The sequence below is a fragment of the Vipera ursinii genome, assembly GCF_947247035.1.
Source record: "Vipera ursinii genome assembly, chromosome: 4".
NCBI classification, from domain to species: Eukaryota; Metazoa; Chordata; class Lepidosauria; order Squamata; family Viperidae; genus Vipera; species Vipera ursinii.
Genome location: NC_139514.1, coordinates 67,022,266 through 67,044,232, shown reverse-complemented (window position 1 = coordinate 67,044,232; position 21,967 = coordinate 67,022,266). Strand labels below are relative to the sequence as shown.

Sequence of the window (21,967 nt, the reverse complement as noted above, 5' to 3'; positions counted from 1 at the left end):
ATTGTCTTTGATATAAAACCATGAATAGAAAACCGCTTTCAACTGCCCCCTTGGATGTTTTCAAGGGAGTTTTGGTGTACCTGGACTACCTCCACTTTGGTGCTGTTATATTGCGGCATTACTTAGTGCAATGCTGAAATAGTAGCAAAACAAGTGTAAAAAAGCACTTATCCAAAACTAGAGGACTAAAATTCTATGTCAGTCCTACAATAGGTTTTTACTTTTCAGACATTTGCTTCATATTCAGTATTTTTCTTTTAAAATGTAGGATAAAATAAATATGAATGTGTGTTAACATTCTATTACCTCTGGAAAATAAATTCATATCTACTGTATAGGAAAACCTGGTTGAGCTGCATTTGAAATTCAATGTCTGATGAAAAAATACTATCCTGGATCAAATCAAGACATTTTTTCCCCAGTCATATCAAAGAAGGCAGGTCCTTCTTCACAACCAGTCATTTCAACTGATAAATGAACTGGCCAATTTTGGCCAGCTGATCCTGCCAACATGCTTAATGTGTTGATGTGGTTTTTAAGATGCTTTCTGTTTTACTGTGCTCCAAGTAAGTGTACAGCTACTGTGTTTCCCCAAAAATAAGACCAGATCATTTTTTTTCCCTCCAAAAGAGACACCAGGTCTTATTTTCAGGGGATGTCTTACCTTAGGACTGCTGCCTCCCATACCCTGACACCTGTTGTGCTGCTGACGTCTTCAGCAGCTGCTTGCTGCTGCTTGCGGCTGGACATGACATGGCACATAGTGCTAGTGCCGCCGCTCATGGCAGGAGGCTGCATGGTGCTTCGGGCCAGTGCTGCTACTTGTGGCAGGAGGCCACATAATGCTTGGGGCCGGTGCCACTGCTCATGGCAGGAGGCTGTGCAATGCTTTGGACCAGTGCCACTGCTCATGGCCACATGCCACATGGTGCCAATCATGCCAGTGCTGCCGCTTGTGGCAGGAGGCCACGTGGCACTTTGGTCCGGGGCTGCTGCTCATGGTAGGTCATGCAGCACGTTGCATTGCGCCATGACGCCTGTGAGTGGCAGCACAGATGCAAAGCACTACACAGCCTGACATGAGTAGCAGCACTGGTATGAATCACCACGTGGCCTCCTGCTGCAAGCAGCGGCACCAGCCCGAAGCATTGTGTGGCCTCCTGCTGCGAATGGTGGCACTGGCCCAAAACACTGTGCAGCCTCCTGCCATGAGTGGCAACACCATCCTGAAGCACTGTGCAGCCTCCTGCCATGAGCGGAGGAACCAGCGCAATCAGCGCAATGAACCATGTGGCCACAAGTGGCCACAGAACTTGGGCAGCAGCGCAACAGGTGTCAGGGCACGGGAGGCCTAGTTGTGGCTGTTGTGATTCAGGGTCAGCCTGTGGGTTCGGCAGTTGGGTTGGACGACTCAGAGGAGGAGGGGGGTGTTGAAGAGCTTGCTGAGGGGGTTGAAGATCTTGCTGATGAGAGCCCTCAGCCAGGCCCCTCCCACCTGGTCACGACGGAGACCCAGCTGTGTGAGCCTGACAGCGTGGATGAAGATGACCCACAGCTGGCCCTGTTCAAGGACGCCCGACGCAGGAGGCAGTCAATCAGGAGTAAACAGAGGAAGGCAATGGGGCACCTCGGAAGGAGGCAGAGAGAAGCCACGCCCTGAACTGTATAAAAGGGGAATGTGTGGGAGGGCTGGTTTGCTGAAGGTAACCGCTTCCTGTTTCATAGCTGCTGTTTCATGGTTGGTGTCTTGTTTTGCTCTGTTTTATGTTAATAAATTTGGCAGGCTTAATTCCAACCTCTTGCCGTTTGTAAAGGGGTTGTCCCTACCTTTTCTGCAGGGCCGGTAGTAGGCTGGTACAGAACAGTGGCAGCCATACCAGTAAGGTAAGCAGGTTCAGGGCACATGGGGCACCTCTACCTCTACCCCCACCCCCACCCTAGCTAGATTTTTAGGCATGTGCCTCACCCCAATAACTAGGGCTTATTTTGGAGGTAGGGCTTATATTACACCCACCCCCAGAAATCAAGCTAGGGCTTATTTTCGGGGTAGGTCTTATTTTGGGGAAAACACGGTAGTAATTTCTTGTGGAACAGCTTTACTTATTTTTCAGTCTATGCAGATGTCTGACAACCAGAGAAACCAGTTGCCTAAAACAGATTAGAAATAAAGGAACTGACTGACAGCATTCTAAAAATACAAATTCATTATAGATAGATCCCTGCTATGATAATAGTGGAATAGCTACATGCTCTCAAATAGCTTGAGAATAGATATACTCAATTTGGAAAACAGCCTTCACTTCTCCTAACAGTCACTGTTTATTTTTAAAGTTAGATTCCTGTATTATAGTATGAGGAAAGCAAACTTCTGCCTAATATATTGGCAAGTGCTATATATTTCATTCCAAACATCAGGTCTGACTCTGAAATTGAAGTGATGGAGAACAGAACTATGAATGGGTATGCATCTCAACATGTGTAGGAAGATGGCTTAAGCCAGTCCTGCCAAACACTTGCAGATCAGTCTTAAATTGTGAAAATGATCAAGGTCCATCTAACCTGAACTTGGTCTGTTCAAGAATGTATGCCGTATCCAACTCTTTACACAAGAAAATGAGTGTTTTCTTTTTCTCATGTGAGGCTGTGAAAAATTATCAAGGACAATTCACAGCCTGGTTTAATGGTATGCACCACTCTCTTGGCAAGGTATATTTGACTTTTCTATTGACCTACCTTTGTTCCATAGGCAGATCTCCTGAAACTTGAAGGCAGCAGTGATTAGTTCCTCTCTTACCTCATTTCAGCCAGCACATTTGAATTAATGTAGTACCATTATTTGATTATATGGAAACCTTGACATTAGTGAGTTTAAACCAAAGAACAAAGATTAGTAAGCCAATGGCTGAAAACAAGTAGCTTCATATAAATTGTCCAAGATAAACCATTACCCTGAGATAAGCTCAAAAGTAAAGGAAGTCAGGATATAGCGCTGTATTAAATATCCTAATATTCTTGAAAGAGAACATAATTACCAGAAGTGTAGCTTTCACCTTTTAAAATTTAGAGCTACATGCAATTAAAAGGAGCAGATTGTAGGACAGTAGGAGAGAACTGTAATTTGGCATTTATTTCACTGTAATTTGAGCCAAAGAGATTGATTTTGCTAATATCAGAATTATCTCATATTGAGAGATGGGAGCATGTCAAGACATGCAATTTAATTATAAACAATCAAATATTCAAAATATGAAAAGCTTGTACCTCCAATCTGTATAGATATTATTTTCCCTCATTTAATAAATGTAAGCTTCTCTTATGGTAGGAAATAATAAAATGCTGCTAATTCTTGCTCGTGAATGCTCTTGTATAGTGATGATAACTTTATTGTCACTTTGAATGTACACCAATCGGCATACATCAAAATGAAATTTTGTTGCATACAGCTCTCAAAGGGTCACCACCTCCGATATATACTCCTTGTTCGTGGCCCGCTCAAATTTCACATTGTCCATTTTAGTCTCTAGGGAGTGAACCTAAGGTTAACCTAAGGTACTAGAGTTCAGCTGTAAATGGTTTTTTCAACACAATACAACTGGATTACTGTAATGAGTTTTACACGGGACTGCCCTTGAAGAGTATCCAGAAGCTTCCACTGGTACAGAATGCAGTGCAACAGACTGTTATGTTTGCTCCCAGAAGAGCTCATATTACATCTCTACTTCATAAGTGCATTGGTTGCCAGTCTGTTCTGGATCCAATTCAAAGTGCTAGTTTTAACTGCCCCTTCATTGCAAGGGGATGAATTATGAGGGACCACCTCTTCCCAATTAGGTTAGTCTGTCTCATTAGATTGGCAAAAAAGGCATAGTGCAGGGACCTACATTTTGTGGATCCCAGGAAGTGGGCCTTCTCTGCCATGATGCTCTTCCTATGGAACATTCTTCCCTTTGAACCTCAGGTTAACTCCATCCCTTTTATTTTGAATGACCTTCAAGAGCTGTTTATGTCACCAGGTCTTTGGGTCCCAGGGAACCAAAGACATTTTAGATGCCTCCATTGTGGTTGATCTTTTTTACTTTCTATGCGTGATTTGTATATTTTTTAGAGTGCATTTCATTTTTTTTGTTCTTTATATTTGTTATTTTATTGTTGTACATCATCCAGAGCTGCTTCTTGTTAAATGGGCAGCCATATAAAATAAATAAATAAATAAATAAATAAATATTGACTGTTCTCTTAAGATACATACATCTGAAAGCACATTTCATCTTAGACTTTATTACTTAATCCATTAACAAAATAACTTAATATACACTGTCAAATCACACATATATTAATCAGAATAAAGATACATGGTCCTTTCATAAGCACTATTGTGACCTATTAACGTGCTTTTGTTATTAAAGTAGCTTCAGTTCTTTAAGCAGAAATCCAGAATTTCTTCCAGTTTAGACATACTGTATGCCTTCTTGGAGATAATTGATTTTTGTTTATTGTTTTTGTCTGGAGTTGCAATATTTGAGTTTGGTTGTTTAATAATTGTTGTTTATGATCATATTACAAGAAAGAGACTATTGCTCCAAATAGCCAAGTCTGGATTGCTGAGGAATCTTCCTCTTCCTCTGCAGTTTCATGTATCTTTTGAATGAGAGACACCAAAGAGCTACCTGGACAGGAAGACAAGCACCGCAGACAAACCAAGCATGGGAAAGTGATCATTATCTCCTCTAATGAGGAACCCCCACTAGTTCCCTGTGACTTATATGCTCAGAAACAAAATAATGTAGCCATGCTTGTAATTTACAGGACCAGTTAAGTTCTTGATCTTCTATCACACATGGTAGATATATCAGCAGTACATTTTGCCTGATCATCTGTCCTTCAGACAGCAAAGTCCATTCATTCCTCAGTGTTATAGATATTAGGAAATGACACTATTTTTTTTAACCTCTTTTCCAATACACTCTGAAGTAGAGACTGTTTCACTTGAAAACTCCTAGCATTTGTGGGTAAATAAGCTTTACTTATGTTGAAACATCCAAGAGAAATAAATCTATTTTGTGAATATCTAAGATATACAAACAATATCCTTTCTAATAAAGAATAAAGGTAAAGGTTCCCCCTGCACATGCGTGCTAGTCGTTTCCGACTCTAGGGGCCGGTGCTCATCTCCGTTTCATAGCCGAAGAGCCAGCGCTTGTCCGAGGACGTCTCCGTGGTCATGTGGCCGGCATGATTAGACGCCAAAGGCGCACGGAACGCTGTTACCTTCCCACCGTAGTGGTCCCTATTTTTCTACTTGCATTTTTACGTCCTTTCGAACTGCTAGGTTGGCAGAAGCTGGGACGAGTAACAGGCGCTCACTCTGTTACGCAGCACTCGGGATTCGACCCGCCAAACTGCCAACCATCTGATCGACAAGCTCAGTGTCCTAACCCACTGAGCCACCGCGTCCCTTAATAAAGAATACCCTTATATAATAATTTATTTTATCTCCCCTGACAGGATTTATGATAATTCTTTTCCTATTAATTATTAAATAGCTTTTTTCAATTTATCTGGGTCATTTTATTTTTGAATTGTCACACAATTAGGTTGCATGGATATAATTCTATAACAGTTGTATATATACAATGATGCATTTGCAAACTCCCTGTATTCTGCCTCTGGATCAAATATCCTTTGGGAAGATACTGAAAAAAATTATCAAAAAACAGATCTGTGAACATCTAGGAACAAATAAAGTTATAACTAGTAACCAGCATGGGTTTGTTAAAAACAGATCATACCAAACCAATCTTATTTCATTTTTTGACAAAGTGACTAAATTAGTAGACCAGCAAAATACTGTGGACATAATATACTTAAGGTTTTAATTTTTAATTATTTGGGGGCTATTTAATTTAATTTTATTTTAACCTGTATATATTGTACTGTTTTAATTTGCCCTGTAAACCGCCCTGAGTCCCTCGGGAAAAGGGCGGTATATAAATCGAAATAAATAAAATAAATAAATAAAATAAATAAATTTCAGCAAGGCATTTGACAAAAGTAGACCACAATCTATTTCTTGGTAAACTAGAAAAATGTGGGATAGACAGCATCACCGCCAGATGGATTTGTAACTGGCTGACAAACTGTACTCAACAAGTATACCTTAATGGTACTACATCTACATGGAGACAAGTAAGTAGTGGGGTACCACAAGGTTCCCTCTTAGGCCCAGTACTCTTCAATATCTTCATAAATGACTTAGATAAAGAAATAGAAGGGGAATTCATCAAATTTGCAGATGACACTAAGCTGGCAGGAATAGCCAATACCTCAGAAGACAAGCTCACGATCTAAAAAGATCTTGACAGACTTGAACAGACCCTATCCAACAACATGAAATTTAATGTGGAGAAAAGCAAGGTTTTACACCTCAGCAGGAAAAATCAAAGGTACAAGTACAGATTAGGCGAAACCAGGCTCAAAAACAGTAACTGTCAGAGGGACCTTGGAGTCCTAGTGGATGATCACTTAAACATGAGCCAGCAGGGTGCAGCAGCCACCATAAAAGCTAATACCATCCTTGGTTGTATAAACAGAGGCATAGAGGAATCAAAATCCTGTACCACTTTATAAATCTTTAGCAAGACCACATCTGGAATACTGCATCCAGTTTTGGTCACCACATTACAAAAAAGATGTTGAGACTTTGGAAAAAGTGCAAAGAGCAACTAAGATGATTAAGGGCCTAGAGATAAAAATATATAAAGAAGGATTGCAGGATTTGGGTTTGGCTAGTCTAGAGAAAAGAAGGGCTAGGGGTGAAATGATAGCAGTATTATGAATAGCATTCTAAATGCTGCTTAGGCCAGCTTGCTTTAAAGTATAACTTTATTACATGAGGCACTATTTAAAAATACAAAACTAACAGTGCAGTTATTTTAACATGTTCCTAGTACTTTAGCTAACAGTGGTAATCTTACAAGTAATTTCTTATTACTAACAATGAATTGCAATGTTTAACAGCTGTAACTTAGTTCATTTGACATATTTCTTTGCTATTATTATATATATGGAATTTTAAAAGTCCCACAATGGAGGGAAATGTACAAAGAACCTGAAAAAATGACTGATCCCAATAATGTTTTGGACAGCAGGAACAGGCAAACCTATTTGGCAACACTTATTAGTTAAATAAACATTACATATAACAGTAACTTCTCCAAGAAGAGAAGTTCTTAGTTGCTGGACTTTTTTTTCTGTATAAAAGACCTGCCCATGTTGTAACAATTTCCTACTCTGACTTCTATATTATAAGCTACCTGCCAAGTGGCAAACACTTTTCTGATGCTCAATCTGAAATCTTCCTATAGATACATGTACGCTATCTGAGGAACAATTTAAACCATCTTTAAGATCAGCCTCCACACAAAAAATTGAAAACATAGCACTTCAATCACTAGTTGTCCTCCCAGTTTACAATATGTGAACACTCAGCAAAATCAGCCAAGCATTCCCAGAAAGCTGCTCTCTTTTTCCTTCTCTCTCTCTCTCTGCAAGATTTTCAGAAGTAGTTTGCCACTGCCTCCTTTTCAGGGCTGAGAGAGTGTGACTGGCCCAAGGGTCCGGCCCTAAGGCAGGACTAGAACTCATGGTCTCCCAGTAAAATTTTAGTAACCAATACATCTTAAAGCAGAGGTCTCCAATCTTTTGGGCAGTAGGGACCGGTTACGTGGAGAGAGGTTTTTCCGTAGACTGGAAGGGGTGTGGTTTTGTGTGCTGCCTGCATCCCACAGATGGGGCTTTGCTTGTTTGTACAGCCTGGTTGCTGGCATGCTGTGGCCCAGTACCGGTCCACAGACTGGGGGTAGGACCCGTCTTAAAGCATACATTAGCTGTTCAACCAATGATCAGATTGGGGCAGATGTTCTATCCATGGGTTTGCTGGCTAGAAATGCTTCCTTTTTCATTGCATTATCTTTTAGACTTCCCTGCTTCAGTACTCTCAAATTGTTAAGTACTCATTTCTCATTATGCCATTCCTCTCCATGGAATTTTTCCCATTAATTTCAGCTTAGATTCATGCTAGCTTTAGTAGTGCTCCTCCTCTTCATAAATGCAGAATAGGACTCATTTTATTATGACAAATGAAGAGTTGATCACAATTAGAATCTAGCATTGATATGCTTAAATTAAACCAACAATGCAAAATTCAAAACATGAAGCAGGTTCATATGTGTCTCTGTGTGTACACATGTGCATGCTAGAAAGCTATTTCTCTCCCTTGAAATTAAATTTAGCTTTTTTTCCTCCTGCACCAATAAGACAACAATTAATTGCAGATACCTGAGTCCGAGATGATCCAGACAATGCTCTGCAGATCTGCACAGAATTGTGCCTTTGGTCTTGCTTCCAAGCTGAGGCTTTATGTTCATAATAAAACGATGCAGGTAATGTTGAGGTAGCATGAGGAGCTACAGGGAGCCTTCCCCAGCAGTGTCCAGATGTAGTAGGACTCAACCTCCAGAAGTCCTAGCCATTGAGGGCTCAAAAAATTATGATTATAGGAAAAGTCCTTTAAGAATGGATGCTTGTATTTTGGACAGTTTACTGCATCAAGCAGCCTGCGCTTGGAAGAAATTCATGGAGATAACTAGCTAGTGCTTTTGTTAGATAAGTCATGGTTCCATAAGCACCACTTGGAGCACTGTCATAGAAAAAGTAGCAGATACCTGTGCCTACATCTTGTTCCAAGAAGCCATCAGCTAGTCCGAGGGATTTCTAGGGGAAAAAAGTGAAGAGAAAGAGGTATGTAAACATAAAACAATCCTCAGTTGAAGAATGGTCAAATAGCCTAAAGCATTATTTTTCTGAATAGGAGTTCATCAGCTTTAATTTCAAAAAGGGGCTGCTCCTCACTCTTGAATGAGCTGCTGAGACCTGTATGCATGTAGACTTATTGTATGAGGGTCAGTCATACTTTCCCTCCAATTCTACAGTACATTGTCAATTGAGAATAGTGTCAATCAAAGTCAATATGAGTTTGCTCAAGTGCTGACAGCCACTGCAAGGCAAAGGTGAGTCATGCACTTGAAAATAGCAAGAGAGAATGCTGCAGTAGGAAATTATATAGCAAACACCAAGAATATAAGTAGAGAGCTGTTAACCTTAAGGCAAATGTTGTCAGCCGGCGGTAAACTGCAGGCTGTGTTAATTGTGGGTAGCCAGGAGAAAGTAAAGAAAAGGATTACGTGACCTTTTCTGCACTACCACCAGCAGCACTAGTCCTAAATCCCATAGGAGTCTTTCTGCATTTCAGTCATTAAAATATATCCTTTCCCCCATTCCCTGTGATTCAGCCACTAGTGTATTTTTACAATACAATACACTCTCCCAAGTGACCAGAGCTCTTGAAGGCTGTAGCAAGGAATAAATAAAAAGGGGGCTTTGTACCTGCACTACCCAAGATAGCTGGCCTCCTTCCTTAACTATATTTACCCCCACTGGTCAGCACTATGAGATGCAAGGTTGTTGACTGGAGTGGCCACCCCTGCTTTGCCTTTTTTGTAACTAGCTGGTCGTGAGTTTGCATGGTGGTAATAAAGGTAAAGGTTCCCCCGCACATGCGTGCTAGTCGTTTCCAACTCTAGGGGCCGGTGCTCATCTCCATTTCAAAGCCGAAGAGCCAGCTCTTGTCCGAGGACGTCTCCGTGGTCATGTGGCCGGCATGACTAGACGCCAAAGGCGCAAGGAACACTGTTACCTTCCCACCGTAGTGGTCCCTATTTTTCTACTTGCATTTTTATGTGCTTTTGAACTGCAAGGTTGGCAGAAGCTGGGACGAGTAACAGGCGCTCACTCTGTTACGCGGCACTCGGGATTCGATCCGCCAAACTGCCAACCATCTGATCGACAAGCTCAGCGTCCTAACCCACTGAGCCACCGCGTCCCTTATGGTGGTAATAGAGGAGTGCTAATTCCACTGCCCAGTATTTAAAACAATGGTTTTTAATTTTAATTTTTAAATTAAATTGATAATCTAGTGTGGAGCAGAGAGCAGTGTGGTGGTCTAGTGGTAAACACGGTCACCTCCCACTTGGAAGTTTGACAGTTCAATCCTAGGTAGCAGCAGATGTTTCTCTTTCAGGGCGCAAAGAGAAATTATCTGCTGCAAACTCCATGCAGGTGTCAGGAAGGGCATTCAGCCAATAAACGCTCAGCTCCATTCAGTCACCTGTCTCTATCCCAAATTAAGGGATTATAAGGTCTTAAAGAGAAAAAATCTAGTGTGGAGCAGATGGAATAACAGAGAGACGACAATATGGTTGATAAGATATTCATTTATCATTTAGTTATTTTATTATAATAAAAATAGTCAGTGAAACTCAGGCTGAAGAATGAAGGAATAAATCTGCATGCAGAGGTTTTGTTTTTGTTTTTCAGAAATCACATCAATAGAAGGAAAAAGCCAAGAAATTAAGCCACAATCCACAAACTACTACAGAAAGAGAATTCAAACAGGGTTTACAGATCACAAAAACAAATTTATTTTGGAAAAGGTTAAATAGGAAAAGTTTAAACAGAAATGATTACAATGATCTGTTTAATAGAAGGGTGTATTTTTTCAACAATCAATGGTGAATGAACTATAAATATGGTCATAGAACCAGAATGCAAGAATAATTTAACTGAATAAGATCTAAATGCAAAATTAAATCCAACTTTTTTCTGCATGTGAGAAATGGGGAATCTATGATACTGGGATCATAAAACAAACAAATAAATGGAAGCTCTAAAATAAGCCAGTCACAAATAAGCTAGTCACAGAAGTCAGTGAGGCTTGCGGAGGCTTCCTCTATTACAGGGGTGTCAAACTACCGGCCTGCAGGCTGGACGTGTCAACCGGATGCTGCGCCTACCCCATTGCCAGCAATGGCAAAACCATCCCGATACGTTGCACGATGTCACGTGATGTCGTGAGTTTGATATGTCTGCTCTATTATCTCAAAAGAATCCAGAAAAAATTAAAAATCCCAATCAAACATGCATATATGATTTGCCTATGATATTTTGTATCATCACCTGTTCTACTTACAGTAGGTGATTCCCACAAAATCCATTATATAATATAGATAAACGAGCAAATGTACTGATAAAGCTACTAGGGATTTTTGATGTAATGCAGACCCCAAATGTAGCTCTGAATAAAGGCCTGATATTAAAATTTACCATAATCGGGTCCTTTCTAAAATATACACCCTATTAGGGACATTTGGCAATTGTTCTTTTAACTGTCTCATTAAATACCTTGCTTGAGAGAATGCAAGCAAGAAAAGCAGCTGCCAATAAGTCACCTCTCTGTACATTACCCTCAGGATTGAGCAAGCAAATGGGTATTAACAATGGCAAATAGGGTATATAAAAATGGGGACTCTGCTATGGACCTCCTACCCAAGAATCCTCCCATATTCTACAGCTCACACATTCAGAAGTCTCTTTAGGTAAGAGGAAATCCTCCATTATACCTACCTGTTCCTGAAGGAAGAGGTCATTTGCTATGTGCACAATCCGATCCACATGAATTATACCCCCAATGCTGTTCACATCTATTTCTGACAATAGGGTCAGTACAAGGATGGCCTCCACTAATAACTGTCTGTATTCAGGCTGGGGTACATGGTTCAGCACTGATTCCACATGGACAGCAAACTTAATTTCACAAGCAGTCATCTATTAAGAAAATATGATGTTGGTAGGAAAAAAGAGGAAAGAGAGTAAGATTAACAAGAATGACATCACTGAAACTTCTAAAATAATGTTTAAATGTCAGTGTCAGTCAAATGTCAGTGATACTAGAATTGCGAAGCAGACAAGCCAGTTGGCATAGATGATCTCCATCCCATATACCCCAAGCATCTATTCCAATGTTAGCAGAAGTCTAAGGATATACAGTATATGGTGCTTTTCATGTTGAATAGGACCATATCCGTATATGTGAACAGAAAGAGATATACAAACACTATCTTTTTGAGAAGAAGAAACCTGGGAAATTATGGCATTCATAGAGCACAGTTTTGTATACAGCTGCAACTTTCATTTTAGCAGCTTTCACTTACTTTAGATAGTGTGAGGGCTATACATAATTTCCCTGCAGTCTCAGGGTAATTGAGAACTGGGTTTATATTAGAATGTGTTCTACAAAAACTTCTGCAAGTGACTCTATTGCAATATCTCTTAAAGACACCAGGAGAAGGTCTATGATGAATCAGTAAAATTTATTTGGAAGCATTTCCATAAAAAAACAGAAATACTTAAAAAGAGAACTAAAATTAGCTTGTGGTTTAAATTTATATTCACAGAGAGAAGAGAAAGAAGAAACAACCTCAAAATCAAATACATGGAGCGTACTGTCAGAATACTGTCAGATCACAACCCCCTCATTATTGCAAGCAAACCCAAGCAATCTCATTTGTGTCAGAAAAATATGGAAATTTCACATGGAATCATTTAGGCTCAGGAGTTCTTGGACTTAACTAGGTTTGATTCCTGTTACACAACAAAACTGAATTCTGTCAAGGTCTGACAGGCCTATTAAATTGATTCCAGGATTTTCAAATCTTCTCTAATTTATCTTCTCCACACAATTATATTACCAAGACAAGAAAGATGCCAAAGCACAACACTGTTTTTAGTTCTTTCTTTCTTTCTTTTTTTTGCACGTGTAGAAATAAACTAGCACCCTGGTAGATAATAGCTGGAAATTACTTTTGCCTCTTGGTGGATTCCTGCTCCACCTAAAGCATGATTGGTTGGGAAAAAAAAGTACATTGCTACTCTGTTTGGGAAAAAGGCAACACACATGAGTGGGTGAGGAAGGGTAGACAGATATACTCTTAGCAAGGAGCTGCTCGCTCTTTTTTTTAAAAAAAAAGTTAAAATGGAGTTGCAAAAGAAAAAATATAGAAACCATTTAAAATTGTAAACAGTGACATTGCGTTTGGACACTTTTTCAGCAGAGTCCAGTCTATTGCTTACAAGACGGGAGTAGTATGCCCAGATATAATATTTATCTACAAATACTTGGCACCTTCAAAAATATTGTTTAAAAGAAATGGACCAGATTTCTTTCTTTCTTTTTGTGCTAGTTTTGTGAGAAATTTGAGGGTTCTTTAACTTGTATGAATTGGTCTTTTCTAGCTATAGATTAGTTTTGATTTCAAATCATAGAACATATTAAGATCATTTTGGAAATAAATATACTATTTAAACATGTAAGATAGTAAACTATATTTCTAACATACAGAATTTGAATTTTATGTAGAACTTTGGCTCTATTGAGCCTAGGGCTTGACAAAGTGGATAATCTAATATACATGGAAGGATACTTATTTTCCTAACACTAAGGAAGTGACTCAGGATAACAGAGTTGTATTTTTTTAAAGCCTTTACCTTCTGAAAGTCATTAGATGAAGCAATGTTTCCACATAAGCTTAAGGATTAAGTTAATTCTGTATTGCTTCTAAATGGATACTACTGGATCTTCTTTTTTTCTTTAATATTTTCCTTTTTTTGTATATTCATTACATATAGTGTATTTTAGCCATCACAATATACATACCGGTAGGTTCTTCCTTATTGTCCATCCACTGCTATATCTCCCCCTTTCCCTTGATATTATAATGGTTTGTATTTTACTAGTATTTCACTAGTATTAAAAATGTTTCTATGACCCTAGACAACAACCAACTTTCCATTTTTCTTGCTAAAAACTGGACAAATAAATTTCATTGCTAAAATTAGCATTTGCCATGAAGCCATAATTAATAACCCTTGGCAAGAACTGAGCTGCTCAAAGCATACAGCTGGCAATGGATTCTCCTCCCTGCCTCTTCCCCACCCCCCGTCTCCTCAGTAAGTAGCAGGCAAAGGAAAGAAATTCAATTTTTTTTCCAAGGACAGAAAACACAGTAGTAGTAAAAATTGAAAATGCCAAATTATTATGGATGAAATGCACTGCAAGTTTTTTATATCTTACTAAAAAAAATAAAATGTGAATACATTTTAGTTTTATGACATAACCTTAAGAAAAAAAAAATTCTTTGTAACTATGTGTAACAATTGTTGCACCTGTGTGGGGATAAAAAGGTAAAGGTAAAGGTTCCCCCGTACATGCGTGCTAGTCGTTTCCAACTCTAGGGGCCGGTGCTCATCTCCGTTTCAAAGCCGAAGAGCCAGCGCTTGTCCGAGGACGTCTCCATGGTCATGTGGCCGGCATGACTAGATGCCAAAGGCGCACGGAACACTGTTACCTTCCCACCGTAGTGGTCCCTATTTTTCTACTTGCATTTTTACGTGCTTTCGAACTGCTAGGTTGGCAGAAGCTGGGATGAGTAACTCTGTTACACGGCACTTGGGATTCAACCCACCAAACTGCCAACCTTCTGATCGACAAGCTCAGTGTCCTAACCCACTGAGCCACCGCGTCCCTTTGTGTGGGGATAGGTCTATCTAAATTAATATGCCGAGGGTTGGATTCTAAGGTTTAATTTATTTATTCACAACTTACTAGTTTCTGCTCAAGAATCAACTGAATAATTCAAAAAAGAGATGTGGTTCTTTAGGTAAATTGAGTGCTAACCTTAAAAAATTACCATGCTATTTGTTTCAAGAGACAGTTGTCAGCAATCAATGTGCTTTGAACCAATCATTTTTTTTCACTTGCCCTCCTAATCCTAAATAGGTAAATAATGGACTGAGTAAGATTCAGAGACACACACTTTTCAATATTAGCAAACCCCTGCTATTAACTGCAAGCACCAATACTATTAGGCATTATTTCATTTTACCTCATGCTATACTAGGCTTCCTTGTACCATAGTCTCTATAATAAAATGAAAGTTTCTCTTACCTCCCTTGTGGTTGAAGATGGAAGGACATACCCATCAATGGAGAGTCCATGACACTACAAAAACAATACTGCTTTACTATAAAAATATATAAACCAACTATAAATAAACAAATTAATTACAGGAATTTGTTAAGATAGAGGATGGTTTACGTTCTTTAGTATTAGTATCACCAACAAATTTAACACTGGTCTAGTATAACTTTCAAAGAAAACATTTTTATATCAGACTAGAAGGTGGGCATAGTCTCAATTCAGTGGTTTATTTGGGGAAAAGAGCTTGCCATAAATTCTTCTGGAATGTTTCTTGGATTTCTTAGCTTAGCCTACAGCCTTTGGGTTTTTTGGTGGTCTGTAAGATTGCATCCTTTTGGGGAGGGGGAGGGAGTCAATCAAATTTAGCTAAGTGCTACTATCTGATGTAACTAAAGCACTGAATCTGGAATTCTCCATGAAAAGCATAGTTTTTTAAACACAAAACCAGCTTCTCTCTCTCTGTCATATTTTTTCTATAAAACAAATTTTATATGCTCTTTATGGCACTAAGAGTATTAAAAACTGGATATTTTGCACAAATAATAAAATCATGATAATTTTAGTGGAATTATTTTTTATAAAAAATTAGCAAACACCAAATATTTTGGAACAGAAAGGGTAACCAGAATAAAAAGTACTTTCAGTTAATTCTGCTAAATATGCAATTTTACTCTGAGAAGTTTGTCAAACTTCTTTGTCATTTCATTAGTTTCACTAAGTTCTCATTAAGACATCTGTCATTTTAAAGAGCTTATTGCTGTCAAATAGTTCTCCATTATACTGAGGTGTATTTCGCCTCTCTTCCATTTATTGTAAAAAAAGAAAGAAAAAAAGTTTTGACTCTTAACTTTTTACATTTAACCTTACTTTGCATTTTTTCAATGATGAAGATTTTTTAAAAATGTGTAAAAGTGTTAGGGATCAAAGTAACTCTAGTGAAAGCAATTTAAAATTGTGATTTGGTATACCTACAAATGCTTGAATGAGTTTTATCTAGTACACAGGAGGATGTACCATAGATTTTTTTAAAAAAAACAAAACCTCAAAAGCAGAAAATATTCTGAAAATATTTTCAGAAAATATATATATTCTATTTTAATGAACATTGAATTTTTAAATAAAGTCAAGTGTGCTTATTTTGTTCATAACTATTTGACAAACACATTTCAAAATATTTCAATATAATAAGTTTAGCCAGAGATTTCACTGACTGTTTTAAGGTTTTTTAAACCAAGTAGCTAGATTCCAAATGTAACAATGCACATTAAATTCACATGGCAGTATTATCAAGCAACATTGTTCTGCCTTCTGGCTTTTTCTAATTACCTTCTGAAGGATCTTCCATACTTTCTGATAGAAACCCACAGGGACTCTATTAATGGCACCATCGAGCCGTCTCCTGCGAAGCCACTGCCCTTGTCGGTCACCCCAGCTAATAAAGTGTCCAACTGACCCAGTTAGGGATGATGTACTAGTAGGAGAAGATGGGCTACTGCATCTCTGTAGAAAAGACAAAATTAATCCCGTAAGGCAACAGAAACACCAATTTCTTAGAAACACCTCTGAGAAGATAGAAAAAAAGAATGCTTGTAGAAACCATTCCTGTCCTCATCTCTTCAGTGCATGCCCAGCCTATTTTCTCTTGTTGATGCAATCTTTCTTTTCATATGCCTTTTTAAAAAAAAATCTGTCAAGAATTTCTTGCACATTTGTCAGCAACATCGAAAGAGGAGCTAAATCCACAGTATAGATCTAATATTTATAGCCCGAGCTAAGTCCACAGTATAGATCTAATATTTATAGCCCCATCAAGTTATCTAATGAGACCGCTGATTAGATGAAAAGACATGGACATTTCATTAAAACCACTCTATACCTCTTTTTCCTCCCAGCCTCATTCAGAAACCTGAAAACCAATGTGGCTGATGTAATTACAGTAATAGCAGATGTGCTCATGTAAGCTAACATTTCAAAGCTAACATAGCTTTATAAACTATATATAAACCAGCAAAATTAAACTGTAATTTATTTAAAATATTTAAACAGCTCACGTACTTTAATTAGTTATGGGAATGTGACATTTAAGAACAAAACATCTATTTTGACCAGTGACTAACATCCTTATATTTCAAAGGTCTGTCTGTTAACCTATTTAATACTATGCATTTATTGAAATGGACAACTAGCACAAAAATGGAGAAGCTAATTATTTAAAATGCTTTTTTCCATAAGCCATTGTTTTGGGATTATTGTGCTATTCTGCCACCTATTGCTTTGTATGAGCAGGATAAACTGCCTCACCAAGGATAATAATGGGCTGAGGCTTATTTATTTATTTCTTAGATTTATATCCTGCTTTTACTTTGTCCAACTCAAGACAGCATACATAATGCTCCCTTCAACTATTTTCCCCACAGCAATGTGAGGTAGGTTGGGCAAAAAGATACCTAGTCAGTTTCTGTGCCTAAGAAAAGATCCATAATCTCTGTAAGTCCAGCTCCTTAACTGTTAGGCCACGGGTGGGCAATTAATTTCCCCAAGGGGTCACAAGAGGAACTGGGACTGTTGTGGAAGGCCAAACCAGTATCTCCCAATTGCGGTCCCCCCACTCGCCTGAAGGCCACACTTCAAGTGAGGTGGCCGTGAGTGGCAGAGCCTGGATCCCCTCACATGATGAACACCGCCACCTCCACAGGGATGAGCACTGCCAGGTACAGAAAAGCACTTTCTCTCCTCGCCTCCAGCCGACTGAAGGAGTGCACAGTAACTGCACAGAGCCAGACTCAACTTGGCTTCTTCTTTCACCCCCTGCAGCATGCTTATTTATGTTTGATTTCTGATTTCCAATTGACCGCACATTGGACAGGGACAGCCAAAGGGTTGGATATGGCCCAGGGGCCGTAAAATGCTCAATTTTGCATACTGAATAAAAAATTGAAATAAAACATTTATTAGACTACCCCTTTTACTAAATCAGGGGAGAGATTCCTAAGTTAAGTTTTGATGAGCTTCCAATAATGAAGCAATTATATCATGATAAATATATATCACATTATTTACAAAATATTACATACATTTATTTAGATAAAATATTGATTATAAATGTATATTTCTTTTGTATTATGCATGCTAAACTAAAGGTCTTCAGGCATTTTATGAAGAACTCTGGCCCGCTATAGAATACAATTTATAAGGGTGCATTCTTTAGGTGCTGTGCTACACCAGTTAGCCTGGCTTAGCTTAGACCAATGTTTCTCAACCTCAGCAACTTTAAGAAGTGTGTATTTCAACTCCCAGAATTCCCCAGCCAGCTCACTGAGGAACAGCAACAATATAAATCAATATTTTTCAAAATGTTTCACAGAATTTGTAATGGCAGAAAAAAGAAGTTTGGTTTCCATTGTTAGAATGTGCATTACATCTCAGATCTCAGTTAACGACCTTTTAGTGTGGCCTCCAAGAATTCAAGATGATATACAGTAAATGATTCTCTCCTCCACAGATGTTAACCTTGAGAAAATCCGATAGCTCAAGCTCAAAGTCTCATGACCAATTTTACATTATGCCATACTGTGACTGTTATCAGAGTATCTGGATATGGACCATACCATCAGCTATTAAATTGCCAACCATAAAGTAAACTTCTTGATAGGTTTACTACAATATGCAAAATGTCAGAACATATATTAACTATATCATTTATAGCATTTGAAAACTCTTGCATAAGAGCCTGGACAGATGCTGCCAATCAATGAGTTACATTGGACTAGATGGAACAATAAATAATTTGCAGATGTTGCAACTATCTCATCTCTGCACACTTCCTCAGAAATATAAAAGCATCCTATGAAAGACCTCATGCTTTGCAAGGCTGATTTATTCTGATATGTAGCCTTATGCTTTGAGAATTGAATTACTGATCTATGTTAATTCTATTTAAACCTAGATCAGAAGAGAAGGAAACAAATCCATCCCCAACCCACTAAAGTCATTTGAATGATATATGCTAGGGGTGTCAAATTGCCGGCTTGCAGGCTAGATGCGTCATGCTGAAACCGTGCCCACCCCATTGCCAGCAATGGAAAAAAGTCACGATGCATCGCAACACATCACGTGACATTGCAAGTGTGACACCCGATATATGCTGTCAGATACAAATAGTCCTTGAAGTACAAACATTCGCTTAACAATGTTTTGAAATAATGGCAGTGTCAGACTGGCTACAGCCTGCTCCCTAGGAAAGAATGACCCTTGACTCCATAGGTGTTAGAGAAAAGGTACTTTTACTAGAGATTCTGAGTGCAGCCTGAGCTAGGCAAGCTCTAAAGAAAAACTGTATGAAAAGCATATATTGAAAGCAACTCCCAATGTCCAAAACCCTTCCCCCTGTGAGAGTAGTCCAGTCAGGCTCTATTCCAATGTTTTGGGAACCTGGTGCCCCAGGTGCTGCTGTAAATCCCTTTCCCTGGGCTGTTATCTTGAAGGCAGGAAGGTGTCTTGGTTTGACACTGCTGGTTCCTGTTAGTGTCCATACCCCACAAACTCCCACAACAATCTTTCATACCTCCAGCACTCTTCCCCTCCAAATGCTCCCTCCCCCTTAGTTATGGCAGTTGCTAGTGAGCGTCAAAGAAAGCAAAGATAGGTATCTGACAGGTAGCATCAGAAAGGGTGCTTTACAACCGCTAAAGTACTTCCAACCACTGGAAAACATCACGCCAACCCTTTTGCCACTCACATGAAAGTGCTCTAGGTGCTAGGAACCCGTTCATACTTAAAACTGTCTGCCAAGCGCCCCTTGATCACATGATCACCATTTGCAATCTTCTCTGCTGTCTTCCCCAGAAAATTAATGGGGAAACCAGCAGAGAATGTGGCAAACCACTGCCACCTGCTGAAAAGATTCCCCCTTGTGTCTGGGAACTAGCTCAAAGAGCTGCCTCTCCAAGGACTTTAGCTCCCCAGGGATCTGCTCCCCAGGCATGGTGGGGTAGGGACCAGGTCCAGGGCTGTGGCAGGTTTCCACATGTTAGTGGGTCCTGTAGCCTGCATCAGGTCTCCTAGGGACTCCCCCACCCCATGAGGCTCCCCTGCACTCTGCTTAACATCTTATGTGAATGTTTAATGATCACAACTGCTAGTCCTAGGGTTGCAGTTGTTGAGCAAAGCAGCTTTGTTGAGGACTATTCAGCAGAGATGACGACGAGTCACCTTATGGTTCAGTTGAAGTGCCAGCACTGAAGCAATTAGAGTCCTAACTACTGGGATTTTTTTTTCTTTGTACCTAAAATTGCTAAAATTCTTCTACTAATAAATCATTGCAAATCAATCTTTCAATCTAGGTGAAAGCCTATTCCAATACAATTTCTTTTCTAATCGAAAGGAAGGAATTGGGAAAGAAAAGTAAAGTATTCTTCTCTCATATCAGCAGAATTTCAGATTGATCCAGACTGACCATTCACACTGGATTTATTATTATGTAATTTGGCATTATGAAATGTAATAATAATTGTATTAAATCACATTTAAAAAGATTGCCCTTGTGCTCATGGAATTAGGTATTACAATAGTTTCTGATTCTTATTTGATTTTAGTATTTAGATAACTGCATCTTTGTATGTGGACAGAGATTGTGTCAATTTATTCCCGTACCAAATTTGAAAATATTTTTATTTAATTAATAGAAACTTATTTTCTACTTTTTAATTTTATAAGCATGTGGCAAATTATGAGTTCACATAATGAGTCATTTTAATAAAAAAATTTTTTTTAATAAAATAAATTTAGATTATATATTCTGGGATTCATTTCTCTGATAGCATTACAACCAATATTACTAATTAAAGAAAGCATGAAGATTAATAGGGAAAATAAATGGTTACTTTACACCAGGGGTGTCAAACTCAATTTCACTCAAATAAATCTGGAGATCTCTTGCTTGTGGGCCAGGGTTCAAGTGAATGGCAGTTTAAGCTTTGCCTGCCAGATGCCAAATGGTGCTCACCACTGCCTGTTGTGAGAAGGGTCAGTGTTCTGGGTTCATTTATGCTGATGCATGCTTTAGTTATGTGGTTGGGCACAATGGTATCCGGCTGCCTTTTTTTTTTTTTAACTACATTTACATCTTGCTTGCACAAATATAATGCCCTCTCCCTTAGCAAGTAGGGTGAACAAATGGCTGCTTTGTAGTTCCTGAGGTCCCATCAGGTACATAGTGTTGAGAAATGCTCCTATTTCACTGCAGCAATTTAGACATTCAGAACACAGAAGAGGAAGCCCATGAATCAGATATCATCGATTAGATACCTTGAAGAGAAAAGGCCCTTTGAGCACCCTTGGGAATGGTCTGCAGCTGCCTTTGGCTGGGGAATTGGGTGGGTGGGGGCCTCATCTGAATCCCAAAGGTAAAGCTCTGCTTGGAATTAATTGGGTATTCCGTTGGATGGTAGGCCAAGACTCGCTAATAACCTGTCCCATATACGTTTGAAAGATCAGGTGTTGGAATTTGCCAAAAAGAAAGCCTAAGTAAACTGATACAGTTGGGCCTCCCTGGCTGCAAAGCCAAAGGTAGAGTTGGGGCTGTTGCTGTGCAGAACTGCGTTTATCCTAAAGACCTTCAGGTCGCTAGAACAGACTAGAGTAGACTGTAGCTTGCTTTTGAAAAGCCCCAAAGAGAACACAGCAGTAAAAATCTCTGCTGGGCCTCGGAATGCCGTCTTCCTTCAGGAGCTTAGCTGGTGGCACACAATGCCTGCTTAGCCCCTAAGAGCCGAAGAAGGTGTTCCTTTGGGCTGCCCCTCTCCCCTCCCCCTGCGAAAGCTGTGCTCCACGGGGATCTGAGAATGGTGCCTAGCTTCTAAGTTATTATTTAAGATTTTATTTTGAGGGGTGCCTTGTTAAAAATGACACGGGCTCCTCTTTTTTTTTTTTTTTTGCTACCCTGTACTCTGAATATTTTTTAATCAAATATTTAATTTCCTGATAGCAGAGTAGGGAGCTCTTTCTTTCAGTCTGCTCAGGAGATTGGATCTTACA

General features: G+C 39.1%; 1 protein-coding gene across 9 annotated transcripts in view; it reads right to left on the bottom strand.

Moving 5' to 3' along the window:
• PHKA2 (phosphorylase kinase regulatory subunit alpha 2) overlaps window positions 1-21,967 on the bottom strand; it is a 90,223-nt gene that overhangs the window by 7,497 nt on the left and 60,759 nt on the right. For 3 of the 9 annotated variants that reach the window (XR_014492560.1, XR_014492561.1, XR_014492562.1), the window contains exons 31-34: window positions 16,259-16,432; window positions 14,900-14,953; window positions 11,521-11,721; window positions 8,338-8,772 (exon numbers count right to left, since the gene is read on the bottom strand). Coding sequence is in view for 3 of the 9 variants with exons in the window: in XM_083362920.1 (XP_083219046.1) it covers window positions 8,599-8,772; window positions 11,521-11,721; window positions 14,900-14,953; window positions 16,259-16,432 (603 nt within the window). In the remaining 6 variants the exon portion in view is untranslated. Of the gene's footprint in view, window positions 1-4,258; window positions 8,773-11,520; window positions 11,722-14,899; window positions 14,954-16,258; window positions 16,433-21,967 lie in introns of those variants that run through there. The other 6 variants (XM_083362920.1, XM_083362919.1, XM_083362921.1 and 3 more) reach the window with 4 other exon arrangements.